Source organism: Triticum aestivum, chromosome 5B (assembly GCF_018294505.1).
Source record: "Triticum aestivum cultivar Chinese Spring chromosome 5B, IWGSC CS RefSeq v2.1, whole genome shotgun sequence".
Taxonomy (NCBI): Eukaryota; Viridiplantae; Streptophyta; class Magnoliopsida; order Poales; family Poaceae; genus Triticum; species Triticum aestivum.
Window position 1 is genome coordinate 457,701,807 of NC_057807.1, and position 23,501 is coordinate 457,725,307.

At 47.8% G+C, this 23,501-nt stretch overlaps 1 protein-coding gene and 1 pseudogene across 1 annotated transcript; both read right to left on the reverse strand.

The window, feature by feature from the left end:
• Positions 1-1,718: 1,718 nt before the first annotated feature.
• LOC123114872 (cinnamoyl-CoA reductase 1-like) lies at positions 1,719-5,899 on the reverse strand (annotated as a pseudogene).
• Positions 5,773-13,592, reverse strand: LOC123112442 (phenylacetaldehyde reductase). Its single transcript, XM_044533419.1, has 6 exons — positions 13,383-13,592; positions 13,127-13,296; positions 8,931-9,116; positions 6,675-6,837; positions 6,284-6,473; positions 5,773-6,175 (listed from the first exon to the last, which is right to left on the reverse strand). The coding sequence occupies exons 1-6, from the start codon at positions 13,495-13,497 to the stop codon at positions 5,968-5,970; spliced, it is 1,032 nt and encodes a 343-aa protein (XP_044389354.1). The 5' UTR covers positions 13,498-13,592; the 3' UTR covers positions 5,773-5,967.
• Between the last annotated feature and the right edge of the window lie 9,909 nt (positions 13,593-23,501).

Below are 23,501 nucleotides of genomic sequence, written 5' to 3' on the forward strand. Positions count from 1 at the left end.
CAGTTGTAGCATGAAATATAAAATCTTAATTATGAAAATGAAAGTATAATAATACAATATTATTGCCTCTAGGGCATATTTCCAATAGAATTTGAACTACATCTACAACGGTAATGACGTAGAGTCTATGAACATACTTCGAATGAGAAGGGACCCTTTTGGCAAGCTTGTGGAGACATTTAGGTATATGAGGTTGCTATAAGATAACATCCACACCTCTGTGGAAGAGCAAGTAGCAATCTTTCTTCATGTAGGTCATACTCGGAAGTTTGGAGTGATTCACAACACATTCCGGAGATGCAATGAGACAATTTATTTGGTATTTGAAGCCAATCTTGTAGGAGATCGTAGAGCTCACATAAGAGATGATGAAGGCACCTTTTGGTCAAACTCATACAAGCGAGTTATAGATGGTACCATATTTCAAGGTGGGCATTATTAACTGTTAATTCATGCCATGACTAACATTTTTGTTGATAGCTTGCCCTGGTCTAATGGGAATAATATCCCTGATGGTAAGTTCTACCTAGGAGATGTTGGATATGCATGCTAGCATGTGGTTCTTCCACCCTTCAGTAAAACTAGGTAAATCTTGATGAGTTCTCTGCTAGGAACTATACTAAGACTTCTACCGAATTGTTCAACCTTACATATTTTAGCCTTACAATTACAGTTGAGAGGAACATTTGGTTCTTTGAAGAATAGATTTAAGATGCTTGAACAGAAGGCATTTCGTCCTTTTCCCATCCAAACTAAGTTTGTTCTTACATCTTGTATTCTTCATAACTGGATCTTAGAGTGGGGTCTTGATAAGTATGTGCCGGATGAGAATGATGTGACAGCTGATGATATTGCCTCCGACCATGGTGTGGAGGCACATGATATTAAAGTTTGCAAGAGGTTTGAGTGGGCTGAGACAATGTGAGCTATCAGACATAACACAAGGATCTGAAGAAGAAGAAGAGGATGGTGAACTTCCCCCCTTGATTGCCATTGATGAACACTAAAATAATGTTAATTTGTTAGTGTCTGTGTAGTATGGTAAGGTCATCACTAGTGAGAAGAGGTGATCACAACATTAAGTCGAAGCAACCAAATGCCATGTAAATGCAGCTTCGGAGCCTTAACCCTCAAGTGTTGCCAACCAAACGACATGTATCAAATCACCTCCTGATACAATGTGAACAACCAAACATGATGCAGAACATAGCCCAGAGTAAACATGCCCTATGTTAAGGTTTTCGATATCCACACAGCGAAATATACACATGTTTCTTCAGCTTTTGAAGATAGAGATGCCACAGTGACCAGACCAGTGCCGCTTTCCTCCTACGTAAAAATCAAACACTTCAGAATAATATTTAAAACATGTTTAGTTTATGTTATTTCTCAACAAAAATGGAAATAATGTTTGAAAATAGTTTCATTTTTCTTTTGCGGGATAAAAAAATAGTTTCGTTTGTGCCATACAAGTTTAAAAAAATATACAAATTCTAATAAAATTCTAAACTGGCAAAATGCACGAGCCATCTGCTAGTTATTCAAGAAATAAGTACGGATTACTAAGAAATAGGTTCATCTTATTGTTGTGGTTCTTACATGTTGGTCCCTCCAGACATTTTCAATATCACACCACCAAATGCACACACAAAGGCAGTAAAAATAGAGGAGGAACACTACATATGCTCGCCCAAACTTCTTCAAATTCTTTCTTGACGCTAGATTTTGTTGAAAAGAGGTGGGAAGCGGCAGGGCGCATCATCACCATCGACACCCTCAAGAAACCCGGCCTCCCGGCAGAACTCGACGGTGTCTGCTATCGTCTCCCTCAGCGGCCGGTGGCTCCACCCCAGCTTCTCCAGCTTTTCGGAGGTCATCGGAGCAGGGTGATCCATGTCATATATGCCCTCCCTGCGAAATCCCCAACCAATCGGATTGTCAGTTAATCCTAGACAACAACAACATATGCTGAATCATCACGGGATAATTAGAATAGAACTCCTACTCGGATATGTAGGGGTACGCAGGGTACATGCTCTTGAGCAGACGCAACAGTTCCCGGACGGTGATGAAGTGTGGCGCGCAGATGTGCCGGCCGGCGGCTCCGGGCGTCTCGTAGAGCAGGAGCAGCGCGTCGGCGACGTCCCGGACGTCGATGATGTGCCAGAGCTTGTCCCTCACCTGATCAGGGCCTCCTGCATGCACACGCCAGCGCACGTTGAAAACATCGTGGACGAATCAAGAGCAGGGAATTATCTCAAATGTGTGAAGACGGCTATTTTTTTCTTTTTTCTTTTTCGAAAAGGGGAAACACCCTGGTCTCTGCATCATGATGATGAACACGACCATTTTTATTAAAAGCAAATAAAAAGGTCTGAAACGAACATAGTATCAACTAAAACGGCAAAAAGAAAAAGAAAACAACCACGAAAAGTGGGTACAAACGAAAGATTACATGACTTAACCACATAATCTGTTAGTGACATGCCAGCCGAACCGGTTGAATAACGCCTGTGAAACCATCTCCAGACGGTTGCACCCAAAGGCCATGAGCCCCCAGTGTCCCATGCTGAAGTGATGACCACATACGAATCGATGCAGTGGCTTTGAAGATAACCTGCAAAAGGTTAATAGAGCGAGACCTGTTAAAAACACAGTCATTCCGGCAATTCCAAATTGCCCAAGGTAACAGCTATAGGTAAAACCTTTGAGCAAGTAGATGAGGAACTGGCTGCTCGCATTGACGGTCGGCTGGAGCAGAGGACCAAACACCAATGCAGGGTTTAGTGTCACCACGTCGAGCCCAGTTTCACGCCCGTACTCTAGAGCCGCCGCTTCTGCCGCGATCTTGGCAACAGGGTACCAGCTCTGCAAATACATGGTGCAAAACGGCGTCGTCATGTTTCGATAGAAAAATGTGTTGGATGAGAGTCATGAGACGGTATGGCACCTTGTCTATTAAGAGCAACTCCAACGGGGCGACCCAAACGGACGCGCGCTTTGTCCGCTTTTTGTCTGTTTGGGTCGGCGAGGCGGACGTGCGCATCTGCATTTTAAAATGGATCGGCTTGACCGTCCAACGGGAAGGCCGACCCAAATGTGCCGGCGTGAAAAAAAAACAAGTTTGCACGAAATAAACATAAATAAACATAAAGTGGCCGGTCAAACGCCGGCCAAAGTCCATCTAAATCTAATAAACATTAAATAAAACATTAAAAAAAGTCTGTGCCCGCCTGCTGCCGCCCCACACACTGCCCTAGACGTCGTCGGCCTTGCCCTTGCCCTTGCCCTCGACGCTGCCGTCGTCGGTGAGGTCGATGAAGACCGGAGCAGGGCCAGCCCACCCGAACGCCGCCTGGTACGCTGCCAGGGCAGCCTCCTCCGGCGTCTGCTGGGGCGGCGGCATTGCGGCAAGCCGCGCGCTCCTCCTCCTCCTCCTCTAGCCGGAGCGCCTCCGCGTCGCGTTCGAGCATGGCGTCGTAGAGCATCTGCTCCTCGCCGTCGGCCTACTCCTGGCGGAGCCAGTGCTCCTTCCATTGCTCGAGGTGGGCCGCCTCCTCCTCCGGCGTGGCGGTGAAGTGGACGGGAGGCGCGCTGACCCACTCGCGGTACTGGCCTGTCCACGAGTAGGCCTCCTTCGGCAGAGTGGGTGGAGGCGGGGAGCGCTTACGCGACGGCTCCGGCTCCGGCTTGGGCTGGACGGACGGCGACGGTGGAGGCGGCGGCACGAAGAGCGAGGAGTGGACGGGGTCCCCCGCCGCTGACAGGGCAAGGGCTTGCTCCAGCCCATCCTAGTGCACGTTCTCGTCGATGCGGCTAGCCTCCAGCGCGTGCTGCAGGGCCTCCTCGAGGGCGACTTGGTACTCCGCCTCCGCCTTCATGTCCTGCGGTTCTACATCCGGGGGCGGCGATGGGAACGACGGCGGGACGGCGTCGACACCCAAGCGCCGTTGCTCCTCGTGTTCGAGGGCGAACCAAGCCTCCCAATTGGGAGAGTCGGCGGTGTACTCTGGCAGCCGACGCTGCTCCGGCGTGAGCAGCGCGCGGCGCCGGCGCACCTCGTCGTCGTGCGCCCGCTGGGTCCGCGGGACCGCCGGCACCGGGATCCAGTTTGGTTCAAATGCCAATGGTGCGGTAGCGTCACGTCGGGGTAGGGGAGGGGCTGCCTGTACTCCAAGTGCCACCGCGCTTGGTGCACCGGGATGTGCAGGCGCCGGCGTTCAGGGCGGAAATGCGCCGGCGGTGGAGGGGGAGGGGAAGCTCGGGATGACGAGGCGTCGGGAGTGCCCTTGCCCTTGCCCTTGCTGCTGCCGAAGAGACCCATGGCCGCGCTAGGGTTTGCGGTCCGGCGAGGAAGCAAAGGGAGTGATGGGGGCCAGATGTGGACGGGGGAAGTGGATGAGGCCGACCCCGCTGCACGCATGGTTAAAAAAGGACGCGCGCACGGGCTGACACGTGGACCCGCTGTCGGCGGTCGTCATAAATAAGACGACCGGTGGCGGTTGGGTGGCCGCCAGGTGGGGACGCGGCGGACGGCGAGGAGACGCGCGGCGCGTCCACTTCGCGTCCGCGCCGACTCATTCCAGGCGCAAATTTGGACCGCAAATGCGTCGGCACGGACGTGACGCGGACGTGAAATGGGTTTGGGCCGCCACTTTTGTCCCCGCCGATCCAAACGGACGCGGGCGGACGAAGTGGAGTTGCTCTAAGTTGCTATTATTACCTCATTGCTCCTACAGAATTCTTTGTTTGATCAACAGCTCTCGTCTTTGATCTCCACAGCAACCACGCATGACACGACGACCACTCGTTGGACATTTGCGGCAGAGGCGGCCTTGAGCACATTCATGGTGCCAGCAACAGCAGGGCCCAGCATTTGTAGCTCGAATACTCAGCATTTGTAGCTCGAATACTCCGCGTCCCCTTCATTGGACTCTTTTCTTTCTAGAAGGATTACCCAGTCTTAATAAAATAGGCGTCCTCGGGTCGATGATGTTGATGCTACCGGTTGGTTGGTGCCTGCTCCTACGAGCCCCTTGGTTGACGACAACGACACGAAGAAATTCAATGAGTTTTACGATTTTCTTGACAAATGGGTGACTCAACAGCCGACATCTGGCAAGACAAGTGACCTTGCAAAGAAGATGCCAAGTAAGGAGAAACCAAAGAAGAAGAAAAACAAGAAGTGTGGCGCCATCCGAAAGGCGTATGTGGTTTCATGATGAAGGGTGGTCAGTTTTTGTTAGTGTGCTTGTTAGGAGTTTCATTGTGTTCTTCAAGTGTTGAGGGTTGCGGTTGTTGTTTGTTTAGAGGGCCGCTTAAGCGGTTTTGGTGTTTCCTACTTTACGAGTAGTCCGCATTTGGGAGTCTGTATCGGTTTTCGCCCAGTTTTCCGTAAATTAACTGGGCAATTCTCTTCTTCTTAATTAATCGATGAGGCAAATATTTTTGCCTCCGTTTCGAAAAATAAAATAAAATAGGCGTCCAAGTTAATCTACAGATAGTGGTCTCAAAGTAACTACCTCAGGTGCTCCTATGTAATTAATTACCCCTCTACTCTTTCTCTTTTACTTGCATCAACTTTGATATCATGAGGTCACAATAGTGAATGGTAGTATAGAAAACATTATAGATCTCATGAAAGGCCTCTGTAATGGATTAAGAGCATAAGCTAAAATAATAATAATGTTCGTGTTTGCTGGGAGTACGTAGACATAACAATGCACATACATACTCCCTCCTTGCCAACTATTTTTTTTTCTAAGTACAAACTTGTTTAAAATTTGATCAAGTTTATTTAAAATATACGAACATTTACAAAATCGTATCATTTACACTGGGGCATCATCGTCTAAATACTTCAAGTCCTGTCTCCTGGGATGGTTACCGGAAATACCATTCAGCATTTTCAAAAGCACAATGGCATATGTGGGAGCACTGGCACCACCACTACCACACTCGATTTTATTACTCGGCGGCATGAAAAAAGCTGAACATTTCAGGAAGGTGGCACGAGTATCCCTCTCCCTCCGCATCCTGTAGAAGCCCCGTCTTCTGGTAGTATTCGATGCTATCCAGGAGAGTCTCCTCCAATTTCCTTGGCTTCCAGCCCAGATTTCTCAATTTTTCCGACGAGGTCGGTGTGATGGGAGAGTTATGTTCCGCATCAGTCTTGCTGCAGAAAACAAAGAGAGTTGTTCAAACGATGAAAAAAAAACACGACCGTTCAGGAAACAAAAAGTGCCATTTGCTGCATACAAGGAACGGATGGTAAGAGACCCACCACTTTACGTAATTGTAGTTAGGGTGCGCCTTCCTTAACAATTCCAGCATGGCTTTTGTGGTAATGTAGTTTGATGCACTGATATATCTTCCAGATGATTCTGGTTTCTCGTATACCAGAAGCAAAGCATCAGCTACATCACGGACATCGACTATCTCCCACGTCACGTCGTTCATCGCATTAGGACCTCCTGCAATGAAATTGACAAAATTTCAGTAGACAAAACAAGATAAGAAGTTCTTCGAAGACACACCACAGGATTTTTCATGTTTTCCCCTTAAAAATTCTAATGGGCTGAGCCACTCCATTACACGATATGACAGTTTGTCAGATAAGTGATATTACTACAAATAAACAAGACATGGAAAAGAACATGAAATGATGAGGGGACCTTTTATAACATAGAGAAGAAGTTCGCTGGTGGTATTGACAACAGGTTGTAGTTGTGGACCAAAAACAATACAAGGGCATACTGTAACGATGTCTAGCCCAGTCTTTTCTGCATATTCCCAGGATGTCTCTTCAGCAACAGTTTTTGCAAGAAAATACCAAAGCTGCCAACCAAAATTGTAAAGAGTTGAACTTAGCCCTCGGACAAGAGAAGAAAATTGAAATACAACATGGATATTACACGGTAAATATATACAACTCTGACACAATCACCAAACGACCATTGTTGCTGCTAGAACGAGTTGTCGACACGCTGTTGTCGCCACTCCCATACCGAAGCCAGTCTGACCTTGTCGATGACAGTCAAGAGTCTTCATGCACGTGCCCTAAGGACCAGTGCGCCAGAACTGCAGTCGTTGCCGTTGAACCGTTGAATCCATCCGAAGAACCTGCCACCAATTCTCGTCGTTGCTTACGCGCGACGAGAAACCCGAACCTCGTCGCCCCAATGAGCTGGCAGGAATCTACAAAAGAGCTCAATCTAATTTGTTTCGATGGACGAATTTGAGGAGGATCAGAGCCCGGAAGACCGCTTGAAGAAGAAGCGCCCACATCCGTCTAAGCGCATCTTCTGCGAGGAATAGAACCTAACCTATCTACTAATCAAAGCTGAGGCACTAGAATTCTACTCCCCGCCACCAGTGCTAGAGTGGCAGGCAAAGAGGAGGCGAATCCACGGCCTCACAAACGGAGATCGTGGAAGGAAAAGTTTGAGAGTTCTTTTTTTTTTTAGAAAAGGAGGAGGACCCCCAGTCTCTGCATCTAGACGATGCATGGGGCCACTTTATTAATAATTCACACAAGACCTTACAAAGTCATACAATCGTAAGACTAAAGCCACCGTCTAGACAATATATGTCGCTACACCTATCCAGTTGATGAAGGGATGCTGATAGTCTGGGCCTAATACCAAATAGACCTCGCAGCCAAACCTACCATCTAAGACTTGAGGTCCCAATCAGGACGCCTGCCGGGTATGTGGCACCCACCAGTCCAGCACACTTCTAAATCAGGACACCTGCCGGGTATGAGGCCGCTGCAGCCACATGCCACCAATCCATCTTCAGTGATGTACTGTTGCATCAACCTTGCCCGATCTAGCTGCCGTCGACCCCACCAGGACGCCAGACAGCTTCACCTCCTTGCGCGAGTCCATCTTCGCGCATCGTACATCGATTCTCCACGGCGCCATGCCGCCGAGATCCGCCGCCAGCAATATGTAAGCTGAAGCACCGCTCCACCAAAAAAGCCTTCCGCTGGTCCCTCGGTCCGTGTACACCTCCAAGAGGGATACGCCACCATAGCGCCACCGTCATCTGATTGATCTAGGGTTAGCATAGAGTGGCCTTGAACTTCTCTACGGCGATGCCTTCAAGAAGGGAACGACGCAGACAACACCGCCACCGCCGGCCTTGGCAGCTAGCCGAAAGCAGGTTTTCACCCAGATCTGTTCGAAGATCCTCCCTCCAGCATCTCGTGCACGGACTCCCGCCGTCTCTGCCGGGGACTGGACGAAGGGATCCAGGCCGCCGCCGCATCACCGGCCATGGCACCACCATGGTGCCTACAGCCGCCGCCGTCAGGCCCACCACGCTCGCTTGTAGATGCACACTGGAACCGTCGGCCCGCCCACGCCCATCTGGGCTAGACCAGATCGGCGATCTCGGCCACCACCACAGGGGTGACTCCGCCGCGGGGAGTTTGCGCCTCCACTGACGCCGCCGTCACGCATGTCGTAGGGACCCCGCCGATCCTTGCCGCCGGATCTCCGCCGAACGATGCGTCGCCGTTGCCCGGAAAAATCGCCACCACCGCGCGAGGGATAAGGCCCCGCCACCGGCATCATAGGCCAGGCTTCGCTGGCGAGGCCTCAGGCGGCGGCTGGACGGAGGAGGCGAGGGGAGGAGGGGGCATAGGGCCGGTGGCACGATCACCCCCTGTGTGCCTAGGGTTGGCGACGCGGGGGTGGGTGCGGCTCTAGACTTCACAAGTTTATCAGAATGCACGTTCTAATGTGGGTGATCGAATACACTCCTAATTATTATCACTAAGTGTCTTCATATCAGATGGAAAGTCTAGCCCGTGCGTGCTACATGGAATGCATGTATGTTTTCTACTCTTGTATAATAGGCTTCTTACATCACAAGGCACGTTGCAACTGATTTGTTTATCGATTCTTAACTTCAAACATACTAACCTCATTTTCCATGCACACCTTTTTGTCCGACCAGCAACTCTCATCTTTGGGTTTACCCTGAGGCCAGTTCGGGTTGAAATGAACAGTAGCAGTGGATGACACCACAACAACTTTCTGGACCTTCATAGTAGAACAAACTTCTAGAATATTCAAGGTGCCCTTCACAGCAGGCACAATTACTTCCGACTGCACGGTTAAAATTGGCACACGATTAGAATCATACCATCAAAGATTCTACAATTCCAACAACACTGGTAATCCCTTCAACGAAAAACACATGTAATCGTCTCAACAATAGTAAGTGACTTTCTTCTAAGAGTATCCATCTCTATCAATTATCAATCAGTTATATACTAAAAACACAAAACAGAAGAGAATAGAGAGATTTGCTAGAAAAATCCATGTTAATCAGAAAATACCGGTCCTCAATCTAGAGGAACTTCTAAAATAATGAAACTGTAACCGTTCAATTTACCTAACCTAACATGGTGGACCCAAATTAATAAAATTGTTTGGCGTTGTCACTTCATGGGCCGGTGATGTGCCTTTTTATTTATTTATTGGGGAGTCTACAAGGGGAGACCGAGCAGATCCGAAAGCAACTAATTGACGAGCGCTCCTTCGGAAACCTCACAACGATCGACGCCACTTGGCGTGCTCTCAGCCCCCACCACGTGTCGTGCTTTGGGCGCTGCCTTCGGATTTTATTTTTATTTTTATTTTTCAGCACGCATTTTTGGCTTTTTATATGTTTTTTGGGGTTTTTTCGATGTTTTAGTTTTTCACCGGTCTTCCTTAGAGCAACTCTAGCAGACCCCGCAAAATCTCGACCCGCAAAACGCGTTTGCAGTTTCACGAAGATCTCGTTTGCGGGTCGAAAATTAGCGTGGCCGAACAGAAACCGTAAATGAAACTGCATAATTTGAAAATATAGTTTCGCAGGAAGTTCATACTACATACTACATATATTTTACATGATCAAGCACTGCAAACACTAGTTCATAATACATACTACATCAGTACTAGTACTAGGGGGGTGGGGATCTCACGGCGGCGAGCTCGCGGCCATGGACGACGCCTCCGAGGAGCTCAATACTCCTCGCCAGAGCAGCAGAGATCGATGTACTTCGCCCTCTACTCCTCGTGGATGCGCCGCCACTCGTTGTCCTTCGCCTTGGCGGCGAGGTTGGCCACGACCGCCTGCCACCACTGGAGGTCTTCGATCTCCTTGTCGTGGAGCCGGCGCTCCGCCTCCTCGCGCACGCTCCGCTCGGCAATGGCAGCCGCAACCGCGCCCACATCGGCGACGAAGTCCTCCGGCCCGACGACTCCGCAACGGCCGAGCTCCTCGGGCTCCTCCTTGACGGGGACGAACTCGACGTCCTTCGGCTCCTCCGACCACTCCCTCTTCACGAGGACAAGGCGCGCGTCGGAAGAGGAGGAGCTCCCGGCGTAGGAAGAAGCTCTCGCCGCCGAGGACGAGCCCGCGGCCGAGGACGGTGTACGGCCGTCCCGACGGTCGTACTCCTCCGTCTCCCGGACGAGGAAGCTCGGAGGCGGCGAGAGGCTGCGGTTGGTCCACCTATTCTCCCCGCGCTTCCTCGCGCCGTCCGACCGTAGATATAGTGGTTGGGGCGTGCGGTTTGCGGGCCGCGGCAAATTTTTTTACGGGCCGGGCGAGTATGTGGGCTCTGTTCTGGCCGGAAAGATGGGCTAAACCCGCATAATCGCCGGAATTTTGCGGGTTCGCGTCTTTTGCGGGGTCTGCTAGAGTTGCTCTTAGCTTTTGGACCAAAAATATTCGCGTTTTCCTTTTTTGTCTTTCGTGAGAGGCAGGGTTTTGCTTCTGAGAGAGGCACAACCATGCCTCTCAGAAAAGAAAAAAGACACATTTTCGATGTTTATTTCTTCCACTAGACGCACGATTTTTCTTCAGTGAGAGGCATGGTTTTGCTTTCGTGAAAGACACGACCGTGTCTCTCGTAAACGGAAAAAAAATGCATTTTTTTTCTTCCGCCAGAGGCACGGTTTTGCTTTCGCTAGAGGCACGACCATGCCTCTCGGAAACAAAAAAAAATGCATTTTCTAGTTTTTCTTCTTCCGCGAGAGGCACGGTTTTGCTTCCGCGAGAGGCACGACCGTGCCTCTCGGAGACAAAAAAATGCGCTTTCTGTTTTTTTCTTCCGCGGGAGACACGGTTTTACTTTCGTGAGAGGCATGGTTGTGCTTTCGCGAGAGGCATGACCGTGCCTCTCGGAAACAAAACAAAAACACGTTTCGTTTTTTCCTTCCGCGAGAAGCACGGTTTTGCTTCCGCGAGAGGCACGCTTGTGATTTCGCGAGAGAGGCATGGTCGTGCCTCTTTCGAAAAGGGAAAAAACCGTGCTTCTGGTCGGTTTTTTGGTCCGGTTTTTTCATGAAAAAATGGTTCTTCAAAATCTATCAACATGGGATCTAATTTTGAAGATCTCGACGTGAGGAATCCAACGGTGGAAATGGCTCGAGATTTGGACGCACGGTTTGAGAGATAAAACGTTTGAATAAACGGATCGATGAAAAAAACTCGCGGGTTGCGACAAGTGACACACATGCAACATGCTACTTGTCAGAACCTGAGGAGGTGGGAGTGATCTTTGCAAAAAATACTTCTCAATTAGTGATTTCGAGCAGATCTAGAGTTCCTCTCAAAAAAAGAAAAAGCAGATCCAGAGTGCTCGTTGCTCTAATAAAAGGAAATAAAAAAGATCCAGAGTGCTCATGAAAAGCAACGTGCATATGTATGAACTTCTTTTCTTTTTTCTGCGAGAAGTGCATGTGTAAGAACATGATGGTGTTGGATTAAGTAAAGCAATGATGAAGATACGGTGTTTGATTTGTTTCTCAGAATAAGATATATGGCACCTTTTATTTCACTTATTTTATACAGCAAGATGCATCACACTCGATTGGCTATCGTATTTTTCTTGCCGTGGTTTAACTTTAGGCGTGTTATTGTCCTGAATTGATTATTATTTTTGCAAATATTTTTGGCTAGAATGGATGATGATGGGACAACATCTACGGAAGCACTTCTGACTATATTTAAATAAACACATGGTTTTCTTTTGCGAAGGTATGACAATTATCCAAACATTGCATGGAAATATTACTATAGACTTCCTTTGATTTTTTTTGTTATGAATAGTACTGATATTTTGTGTCCAAAATATGACCATATGCTTCCACTTTGTGCGGAGACCGAGAGAGGAGTGATCGTACGTGTTTATATTTTCACCCAAAATTTACGAATATACAACCATGATTAACGCCATAAATGTTTTTACTCACTCTAGTCCGAAATAACTGAAGTTCTAAGATTGTCCTAAGTCATTTTTTATGTTTGACCAAGTCTATAAAAAAATCCGGTAAAATCCAGTAGATTATTTATAATTCATTTACCAATATGAATCTTTTTAGAGAAAGTTCACATACGGTTTAGAGGGAACGTTCATGTTTTAGTTTTTTTTGTGCGGGAAGTTCATGTTTTAGTTTTAAGTTTAACTTCAAAATTCAGGCTACACAGAATAATTTAAAATCCTAGTAAATTGGGAATAATCGAGCGACCAATATTGTTCAATTTAGCTAAAGTTATTTAAGGTAAATTTAAAATTTTTAGTTCAAAGTTTGGGTTTAAAGTTATACAACATGTTTTAGTAAATCAGGCATAACTCAGTGAACAATATGGTAATCTTACATCTAAAATTGACGTATGGTTTGAGATAAATCTCATATTTTAGTTTAACTGCCAAAAGAAAGAAAATGAGATGCCATGGAAGAGAGTGTGTGTAGACATATACGTGATGTGGCACTGCTTAATAGTTCAAAACCGGTATCATTTTAAAATTTCTGGGGTTAAATCAAACCAGATTGAAGTTTAGGGTTGTAAAACGAACCTGTATATAGGACAAGTTCAGGAGGATAATGTTAACTTCTCTTCATAGATACATATAAGTAGATATCGATGGTAAATTTATATTTACGTCGACGGCCACAAGAATAATACTAGTAGAAAAAACCAATATTCAGTTAAACAATTCCCTCATGCTACTACGGTTATGAGAGACTCCACGGATGCACCAAGAAATCGTGGGAATTATGCAAATTTGTGAACTAATAACAGTACGACGCACACGGTGAACCGACAGATGTGTACTTGCCTCAGGATCGACGAGCTTATCCAGGGGCACAGGGGACGCGACATGGAAGACGCCCTCGCACCCCTCGACGGCGGAGGCCAGCGCGGCGCGGTCGAGCACGTCGGCCTTGAACAGGCGTAGGTTCTCCGCTGCCCCGTCCAGCTGCATCAGATGGGCGTTCTTCGGATCACCTGAAACAGCAGCCCGCCGTTACCAACTTGGCCGGATGATCAGACCGGGCATAACCGTATAAGTATAATACCAAGGCAAGACATACATGGGTCGCGGAGGGTGGCGTGGACGGCGTAGCCCCGGGAGAGGAGCAGCTTGACGAGCCACGAGGCGATGAACCCGCCGCCGCCGGTCACGCAAACGTGTCGCGGCGGTGCCATCCTTCTCCTCCTCTACCTGAGTCAACACCCGCGGGACGGGGATGGTTCGCTGGAAGGGAAAGTAGTGCCTGCGCACACCTTTGGTGCGCACACGTTTGCTGGAATGCTGCTGCCTCTTCGGCCTCGTCGGCTCTTTATGTCTGCGTCGCAGCCTGGCGGCTTGAGACTTTCTCCACCCACTTGCCGGTAGACTCCACGGCGCAAATCGGCAGCAAAAAGATTACGCCGAGTAAACAAGGACTCCTCGCGACAGGGTGTCGAGACGACAGAAGAGCAATTGGCGCGTAACCTCGGAAGTCAGAGCCCATCGCGCTGCGACCTTTTCGTCGCCGGCTGGATGGCGCCAGATGCCTCAAGTGCGTTTCTGGTTGTTACTAGCGATCTAGCACTAGTAGAAAAATGGTCAAACGTAAAGCACATTAGTGCCGGTTTGTATTAGAGCCGGCACTAATGCATACATTAGTGTCGGTTCCAACGGCTAGCCGGGCCGCTCTCATTAGTACCGGTTCGTGGCTAACCTTTAGAACCGGTTCGTGCCACGAACCGGTACTAATGAGGGTGGTGGCAGGATGTTGTCAGTCTGGGCCCCCTCCAGCACCTTTAGTACCGGTTCGTGGCACGAACCGATACTAAAGGTGCTCCTGCATATAAACCCTTCGTCCAGCTCGCTCTGTTCTTCCCCCTTTCCCCTCTCCTCTCCTCTATGTTCTTCCTCTTCTCCCCTCGAGCTCATCACACATTTTGCCCAAAATTTGTCAAGATTTGAAGGCCCCCATCCATTCAAGTGACCACAAAGGTTAGCAACTTTGTCCTTTCATCTCTCATTGCTAGATTAGCTCTTGCAATGCTTTATATAGTTACTAATTTGTGAGTTTAGTAATTTGGGAGGAAATATATATATGTGCTAGTATTTGATTTATATGCAATTTGAGGTCAAAAATAACACTTAGTTTGCATATGTAGGTGTGGTTTACTTAGTGCCTTCTAAATCTCCGTCGTAACCACCGTCGATCGCCCGCACCGTCCCGTCGCCGGCACCACCTTGTGGTGAGCCTCTTGTTCATGAAATTTTATATAAAAAATTGATGTTTGTGTGATTTGGATATATAGTTAATCATGTAATAATTATCTTACCCGTACGTTGTTTGTTATACATAGTGCCATGGTTTTGATATCCGTCCCCGTCGGCCCTCGTCCTTGTTATGATTCGGATGTGGTATATTCTCTTTTAAAACTATTTGTTGCATTTCGTGTTTATGACAAATTATGCCCATCAAGTTGACATAGATATTTTTATCTAGGAGGTATGTGAACCGGAAATTCCAATCGACCCTATTGTCGAGAGGTTAAATTTAGTTGAAAGAGAAAACGAGTACTTGAAAGAAAAATTGAAAAGAATTGAGGGGGAGAAGATGGAATTGGAGTTGCATGTTGCCGATGTCGTCGATGATCACAAGATCAAGATGGAGAAAATGCGCTTGAAGAATAGAAAGATTAGAAAATATGCCATCGATAGTGAGGCTTGGTATCATTATGCTGTTGGATCAATTGTTACCTTAGTTGCGATCTTGATCGCATTTGTTGTTGCATTTAAATGCTTTAGCTAGAGAGTTATTTGTTTGTTGCATTTAAGTGTTGTATGAACTTTATGTATGAACTTGTATTAATTTGGTCTATTCGGTGTTGTGTAATGAAGATGAGCCGGCAATGGATGTACGATGACCGATGCTCTCCCCAGTTCGTTGAGGGCGTGCATACTTTTCTGCTTGCGGCTGAGGCAAACAAGCGGGCGGATGGTTTTATGCCTTGTCCATGTGCTGGCTGTAAGAATGGTCACAATTACTCTACGTCAAGAACCATTCACGTCCACCTGTTTGAGTCCGGTTTCATGCCCCACTATAATGTTTGGACCAAGCACGGAGAAAGAGGGGTTATGATGGAAGACAATGAAGAAGAAGAGGACGACGACAGCTATCCTGGCCATGGGTTCCCTGAATACGATGATACAACAATGGGGGAAGAAGCTGAGCCGGTAATGCGGGAAGAAGCTGAGCCGGCAATGCGGGAAGAAGCTGAAGAAGAGGCATCAGATGAGCCCGTTGATGATCTAGGTCGGGCCATTGCCGATGCAAAGAGAAACTGCGCAAGTGATTTGGAGAAGAAGAAGTTGCAGCGCATGTTAGAGGATCACAAAAAATTGTTGTACCCGAATTGCGTAGGTGACAAGAAAAAGCTGGGCACCACACTAGAATTGCTGCAATGGAAGGCAGAGAATGGTGTATCTGACAAGGGATTTGGAAAGTTGCTGGTAATGATAAAGGATATGCTTCCAAAGGACAACGAATTGCCCGAGAGTACGTACGAAGCAAAGAAGGCTGTCTGCCCTCTAGGGTTAGAGGTGCAGAAGATACATGCATGCCCTAATGATTGCATCCTCTACCGCGGTGAGTACGAGGATTTGAACGCTTGCCCGGTATGTGGTGCATTGCGCTATAAGATCAGCCGCGATGAGCCTGGTGATGTCGAGGGCGAGCGCCCCAGGAAGAAGATTCCTGCCAAGGTGATGTGGTATTCTCCTATAATACCACGGTTGAAACGTTTGTTCCAAAACAAAGAGCATGCCAAGGCGATGCGATGGCACAGAGAAGACCGTAAGAAAGACGGAAAGTTGAGAGTACCCGCTGACGGGTCGCAGTGGAGAAAAATCGAAAGAAAGTACGGGAAGGAGTTTGCAGATGACGCAAGGAGCGTATGGTTTGGTCTAAGCGCAGATGGCATTAATCCTTTTGGGGAGCAGAGCAGCAACCATAGCACCTGGCCTGTGACTCTATGTTTGTATAACCTTCCTCCTTGGTTGTGCATGAAGCGGAAGTTCATTATGATGCCAGTGCTCATCCAAGGCCCTAAGCAACCCGGCAACGACATTGATGTGTACCTAAGGCCATTAGTTGAAGAACTCTTACAACTGTGGAATGGAACAGGTGTACGTGCGTGGGATGAGCACATGGGGGAAGAATTTGACCTAAAGGCGTTGCTGTTCGTGACCATCAATGATTGGCCTGCTCTCAGTAACCTTTCAGGACAGACAAACAAGGGATACCGCGGATGCACGCACTGTTTGGATGATACCGACAGTATATATTTGAATAGTTGTAAGAAGAATGTGTACCTGGGACATCGTCGATTTCTTCCGAGCAGGCATCCCGTAAGAAAGAAAGGCAAGCATTTCAAAGGTGAGGCGGATCACCGGACGAAGCCTCGCCACCGTACTGGTGCTGATGTACATGATATGGTCAAGGATTTGAAGGTGATATTTGGAAAGGGTCCTGGCGGACAACCTGTTCCGAAGGACGCGGACGGACGCGCACCCATGTGGAAGAAGAAATCTATATTTTGGGACCTGCCATATTGGAAAGACCTAGAGGTCCGCTCCGCAATCGACGTGATGCACGTGACGAAGAATCTTTGCGTGACCCTGCTTGGCTTCTTGGGCGTGTATGGGAAGACAAAAGATACACCTGAGGCACGGGAGGACCAGCAACGTATGCACGGAGAAGACGGCATACATCAGGGTCATGCAAGCTACGCTCTTACCAAAGAAGAGAAGGAAATCTTCTTTGAATGCCTGCTCAGTATTAAGGTACCGTCTGGCTTCTCGTCGAATATAAAGGGAATAATAAACATGGCAGAGAAAAAGTTCCAGAACCTAAAGTCTCATGACTGCCACGTGATTATGACGCAACTGCTTCCGGTTGCATTGAGGGGGCTTCTACCGGAAAACGTTCGATTAGCCATTGTGAAGCTATGTGCATTTCTCAATGCAATCTCTCAGAAGGTAATCGATCCAGAAATCATACCAAGGTTACAGAATGATTTGGTGCAATGTCTTGTCAGTTTCGAGTTGGTGTTCCCACCATCCTTCTTCAACATCATGACGCACGTCCTAGTTCACCTATGCGAAGAGATTAACGTTTTGGGTCCTGTATTTCTACACAATATGTTCCCCTTTGAGAGGTTCATGGGAGTCTTAAAGAAATATGTTCATAACCGTGCTAGGCCAGAAGGAAGCATCTCCAAGGGCCATCAAAATGAGGAGGTCATTGAGTTTTGTATTGACTTTATTCCTGACCTTAAGCCGATTGGTGTTCCTGAATCGCGGCATAAGGGCAGACTGGATGGAAAAGGCACGCTAGGAGGGGAACAAATAATATGTATGGACGGACATTCTCTCACTGAAGCACACTACACAGTTCTACAGAATTCCACCTTGGTGGCTCCGTATATGGATGAACACAAGAATTTGCTACGCTCCAAACACCCGGAGCGGTCTGATGACTGGATTACACGTGAACAAACCAGGAGTTTCGCCAACTGGTTGCAGACACGTACCATGCATGACACCTCTATTGAAGATGACCTGTACTTGCTGTCCCAGTTACCATCTTCGAATATAATGACTTTCAAAGGGTACGAGATAAATGGTAATACATTTTACACGATCGCCCAAGATAAGAAGAGCACCAACCAAAACAGTGGTGTCCGCTTTGATGCAGAAACCAAGACGGGAAAGGAAACATATTATGGTTATATACAGGACATATGGGAACTTGACTATCGACGTGGTTTAAAGGTCCCTTTGTTTCGGTGCAAATGGGTCAATATGACACGAGGCGGGGTAACGGAAGACCCGCAGTACGGAATGACAACAGTGGATCTCAACAATCTTGCGTATGCAGACGAACCATTCGTCCTAGCCAATGATGTGGCACAGGTTTTCTATGTGAAGGACATGTCTACCAAGCCAAGAAAAAGAAAAGATAAGGAAGCGAATGCATCGTACGATGAGCCAAAGCGGCACATAGTTCTTTCTGGGAAGAGAAACATCGTGGGAGTGGATGACAAGACAGACAAGTCAGAAGATTATGAAAAGTTTGATGAAATTGCTCCATTCACAGTGAATATTGACCCGAGCATCCCGTTAAATGATGAAGATTTTCCATGGTTACGGCGCAAAGGGACACACGCGAAGAAAAAGTTTCACACCCAAAGATCTGGGATGTGATCGGCTTCACTATCATCACTTTCTTCTGTGTTTCACACCCAGGAGGGAATGTCTGTAATAGTTAGGGTAGTTATGTGTTTTGGCATTTGAAACGCGAAGAAATTTTATGTGCAAACAAATTCTTTTCATGCATTTACTGATTTTTTTCCAGCTAAATGACCCTGAAATTGAAAAGCAATTCAAATGAACTCAGAAAAGGTTGAAAGTTGGCATGGTATCATAATTTCATACAAATAGCATGTGCAAGAAAGTAGAGAGGGTTACGGCAAAAACTGGATGCACTTCGTGTACAAAATGGACAATCTCTTTCGAAGTATCAGGGTTTCCGACGAAAACTGAACTGTTACAAAGGCATTTCATTTTTTAAATAACCTAAGCATTACTAAATTGAATATAATGATAAAACACACTAATATTAAACATAAGAAAAAAGAATCACTGAAAAAACTTTTTTCAAAGTTAAGTTATTCACAAACTAGTGATTCACACAAATTTCAAATAATTCAAAATTTAAACTATTCAAATTTGAAATCTACCGGCACTAACAGAAAGTTTGTAATTTTTTGTACCTAAAGCAAAAATATTCACAAAGAAACTCTAAATACAGCAAAAAACAACTCAAAAATAAATAAAACAAAAAAATAAAGCAAAAAAAATTAAGAAAAAAAAGCCCGCCTACTGGGCCAAAGCGGCCTGCATACGACTAGCGACACAACCTTTCGTTGGGCCAGGATGCAGGCCCGCGAAGGCCCAGTAGGCCCACAAGGCGAGGAGGATAGGTAGGCCCAGTAGGCCTGATTAGGAGAGGAGCTCGAGAGAGCTACCGCACTGGGGCTTATAAACCAGTGCGGTAGCCCCTCGACTAGCGAGGTGGGACTAAACTTCCGCACCGCACCTGCGCCAGCGCACCACCTTTAGTACCGGTTCGTGGCACAAACCGGTACTAAAGGGGGGGCCTTTAGTACCGGTTTGTGCCACCACCCGGTACTAAAGGGGGTCGCTTCCCGCCGCTTGGCCTGACCAAAACAGACCTTTAGTACCGGTTGGTGGCTCCAACCGGTATTAAAGGTGCCTTCTATATATACAACTGCTACGAAAATTTCAGTTTCCCTTTGTTTTTGTTCCTCTGTTCTGTCGTCTTCGTCGCCGTTGCCGCCGCCCTCGATCGTCTCCGACGTCGCCGCTCATCTCCGTCGCCGCCCCCGTCCCCGTCGCCGCCCCCGTCCAACTCGCCGCCTCGGGCCCGTCCCCGTCGCGCCGTCCCCATCGCGCCGTCCCCATCCCCGTCGCGCCGTCCCCGCCGTCCCCGCCCCGGCCGTCGCCTCGACGTCGCCTCTCCTCGCCGTCGCCTCGCCTCGCCGTCGCCTCGCCGTCGCCGTCGCCCGCTGTAAGTCCTCCAGCCCCGAGCCCGTACACACACACACAAGCATGTTTAATTAGTTTAGATAATTAGTCTTTAATTAGTTTAGATTATTTAGATTATTATTTTGTATATTTAATTAGTTTAGATAATTAGTGTTTAATTAGTTTAGATTATTTAGATTATTATTTTTTCACTATTATATATGTATGAATGCATGTTAGATGGATATAATTAGTGCTTAATCAGTTAGAAATTAGTGTTATATAGAAATATTAGAAATTAGTGTTATATAGAAATGTTAGAAATGTTAGACATTTTAGTGTTATTTAGATTATTTAGATTAGCATAATTAGTGTTATATAGAAATGTTAGAAATTTTAGTTATCAAAATCCAATCATTAAAAAAATGTTACTTTTGCGGGCATATAGCTAGTATTTGTTCTCGACGATGCCCGACCCGCATCCTCGCCGTCGACCCGTCCGCGACGACGTCCAGCCGACCCATGTCCGGGACTGGGCTCCGCCGGGCTGGCACTGGGAGGTGCTGCTTGGAGGGGCACGCCGCTTGATGAGGAACCCGGCCGCGGGTCCCGTCGTCGACCCTGATCTCGTTTAGTGGCGTTCGCGTGGGCCAGTTTCGGTGCGGAGGGACCCGGCCCCGCCGGAGGTGGTACGTCGCCGTGTCAGGGAGGAGGACGAGCACGTCCATCGCTACATGGTTGCGTTAGAGGGCGGCAGGTTCTCCAATACGTGGCAGTATCTTCGGGGATCTCACTTCAGCTATGATCCTGTGAGGGTTCCTTCTCTTTGGGTGTCCACCGCCCGCGCCGGAGGAACCGCGAGTGTCCTAGATTCTTCTGTAGTATTCGATCTTTATTAGCTAATAGCCAGTGATGTACTATTCAATATTATATATTATTCGAGACGATGTATTCGAGATTATATCTATTATTCTAGACGATGTATTCGAGATTATATCTATTATTCGAGACGATGTAATTTGAATACTAAATTGTTTTATATTTCTTTTGGATTAGTTAAACAAAAGCTATGGCAGACAATACCGACAGAGAGGGAGAACAGACCATGTTCGATATGATACGCGGGCCAGATGATAATCAGAATGAAGAAGATTATGACGGCTCCGAATTTCTAAACAACACCGGAGAGGGTGATATGATATTCGATCGCGACGACGAAATTGATGAAGTCATGAACTATGATTATGACGATGACGAAGAACATGTTGATCCTGAAACAACAAACACCGGCGAGGTATATATATTTATATAAGCAGGCATCTGGTGATCATCACATGTTTTAAATGACTTGAAGATATATTAACGAATCGATCTTTGTTCTTTCAGCCATCCGGATCGAGCAAATCTTCAGGCAAAATGACGAAACGAGGCCCGAACAAAAAGTTGAAGCCGGGCGTAAAGTACAATATCGAGGCATGCGGCCCTACTGGCAAACCATTAGCGCCTAAGAAGATTGCGGACAAGTTCGTTCGTCAGTGCGGAGTTCTTGTGAAGGACCAACTCCCGATCAAACTTCAAGAATGGAGAGCGCCAGCAAAGCCACGTCCAGATGTTACTTTTGTCGACAAGAATCAAAAAGATCTGCTTTGGGATACTCTCATGGAACATTTCACCCTACCAGATCATTTCACAGAAGCAGATGTGCAGAAAGTCAAAGAGGCTGCTCTTAGGATGATGGCGATTGCATTCAAGAACTACAAGAATCGTGAATGGAACAAGTACGTCAAGGGAGGAAGGAAGACTCCAGTATTCAAGGGAACACTGGAGAACCAACGTGATCATTGGGACGATTTCGTGAAATTCAAGGATTCGGAATTAGCTAAGGAACGGTCGAGAATAAACAAGAAGAATGCCGAAAAAAAGGATAAGTTCCATAAGCTGGGGCCAGGTGGCTATGCGGTGGCAATGCCTAAGTGGGATAAGTCTGAGAAAGAGATGGAGGATGCAGGTGTCACTCCGGCTACTAAGAGCTGGCCCCCCAGGGTCAGGACTTGGTTCTATGCGCATGGGGGGGGAGTTGGACCTGGAGACAGGCAATGTTTCGACGAGGGCAAGTCTGAAGGGAGCCGACGATGCGATACTTGTTGCAATAGAAGAGGCACGAACGGGGGTGTTCCAGCCCAACAGAGAGAATGACGAGCTTACGCGTGCCCTGGGAAATCCTGAACACCCGGGAAGAACACAAGGCAAGGGCGCTATGCCGTGGTATGAGGGGTTTTCAGACTGGAACAACGACTACAGAACCCATGCGAGAAAGAAGATTGCGGAGGAGAAGAAGAGGAAGATGGAGGAGGAGCAGAGGAAGCGGGACTATGAACGCCTTCAAGGCCTAGAAGCAAGTCAAGCGGAATTGGCAGTCAAATTCCAGCGGCAGCAGGAGCAGATCGACTCACTTACCCATCAAAGGGGGTCTCAGCAGCTAGCGGATGATCCAGCATTGGATAGCACCGGCCCATACATGCCGAGAAGCAGCGTGGGTTTCGTCCCAGACGATGCAATGCTGGGTAGATACCCCGTGGATGACATCACGAAGAACACTAACTGCGAGCTACACGTCAAAATGAAGAACATATCCATGAAGGTGGCGGACGGCTGTGCTTTCACAAATCCCCCCGAGGCAACCTTCCATTGCAACCCGATTCCAGCGGGCTATGCTCGTGTCTTGGTTGATGAGGTGGTGGACCCACCATATTCGGGGCTACAGCTTGACATTGCTGGAGGTGACGGCGAGTGCTTTCTCGGAGAGGCCAAACATCGTATCATCTTATGGAAAAAGGATTGCATCATCTTTCGAAGGCCACCGACACCGCGTTAGCCGAGTCCTCGTCGAAGTCCGCCACCGAGTCAGTAGACTCCTGCTCCTGCAAGTCCACCAAGTCCAGCAAAGTGTCAGGCCACTCCTCCTCCTCCAAGTCCGGCAAAGTGTCAGGACAATCCTCCTCCTCCAAGTCCGCCACAGCGTCAGACGTCCACTCCTCCTCCAAGTCCGGCACAACCTTAGGCCACTCCTCCTCGTCCAACTCAGTCCCGTCAGCCGTCTCCGCCGCCTCAGCAATCGCAGAAGAGACACCCCGCAGCTATGGTGCGTAGCGGTACGAGTCGAGGTAGTACAGGAAGTACAGGCGGAGGCAAGCGATATAAATATGGTCCAAGCCTCAAGCCTCTTCCGCAGAGGTCTTATGACAGGTCCGAGGAGGAAATCACAGCCATATCGAAGGCCGAGGTGGAAGCCCATTTTGCACCGAAACCGCCACCGCCGCCAAGGGAGAAAGTGCCTGAGGAAACGATTGACCACTTCATTCGTATGGCTCAACCACCAGCTCCCAAGCCTGTTGACACAGACTATGAGCGCCACATCAGGAAGTTAAATCGAGCACGTCTACAAAGGGAGGCGAGCACGTCTACATCGGGATCGAGCAAACAAGAAGCAGCTGCCAAAAAATGCGGGAAAACCATTCCCCAGCTGGGAGAACAGGCGGCGCAATCGATCCCCTCGCTTGTTGTGCCAACAACAGGTGACAGTACGCGCGCCCAATAT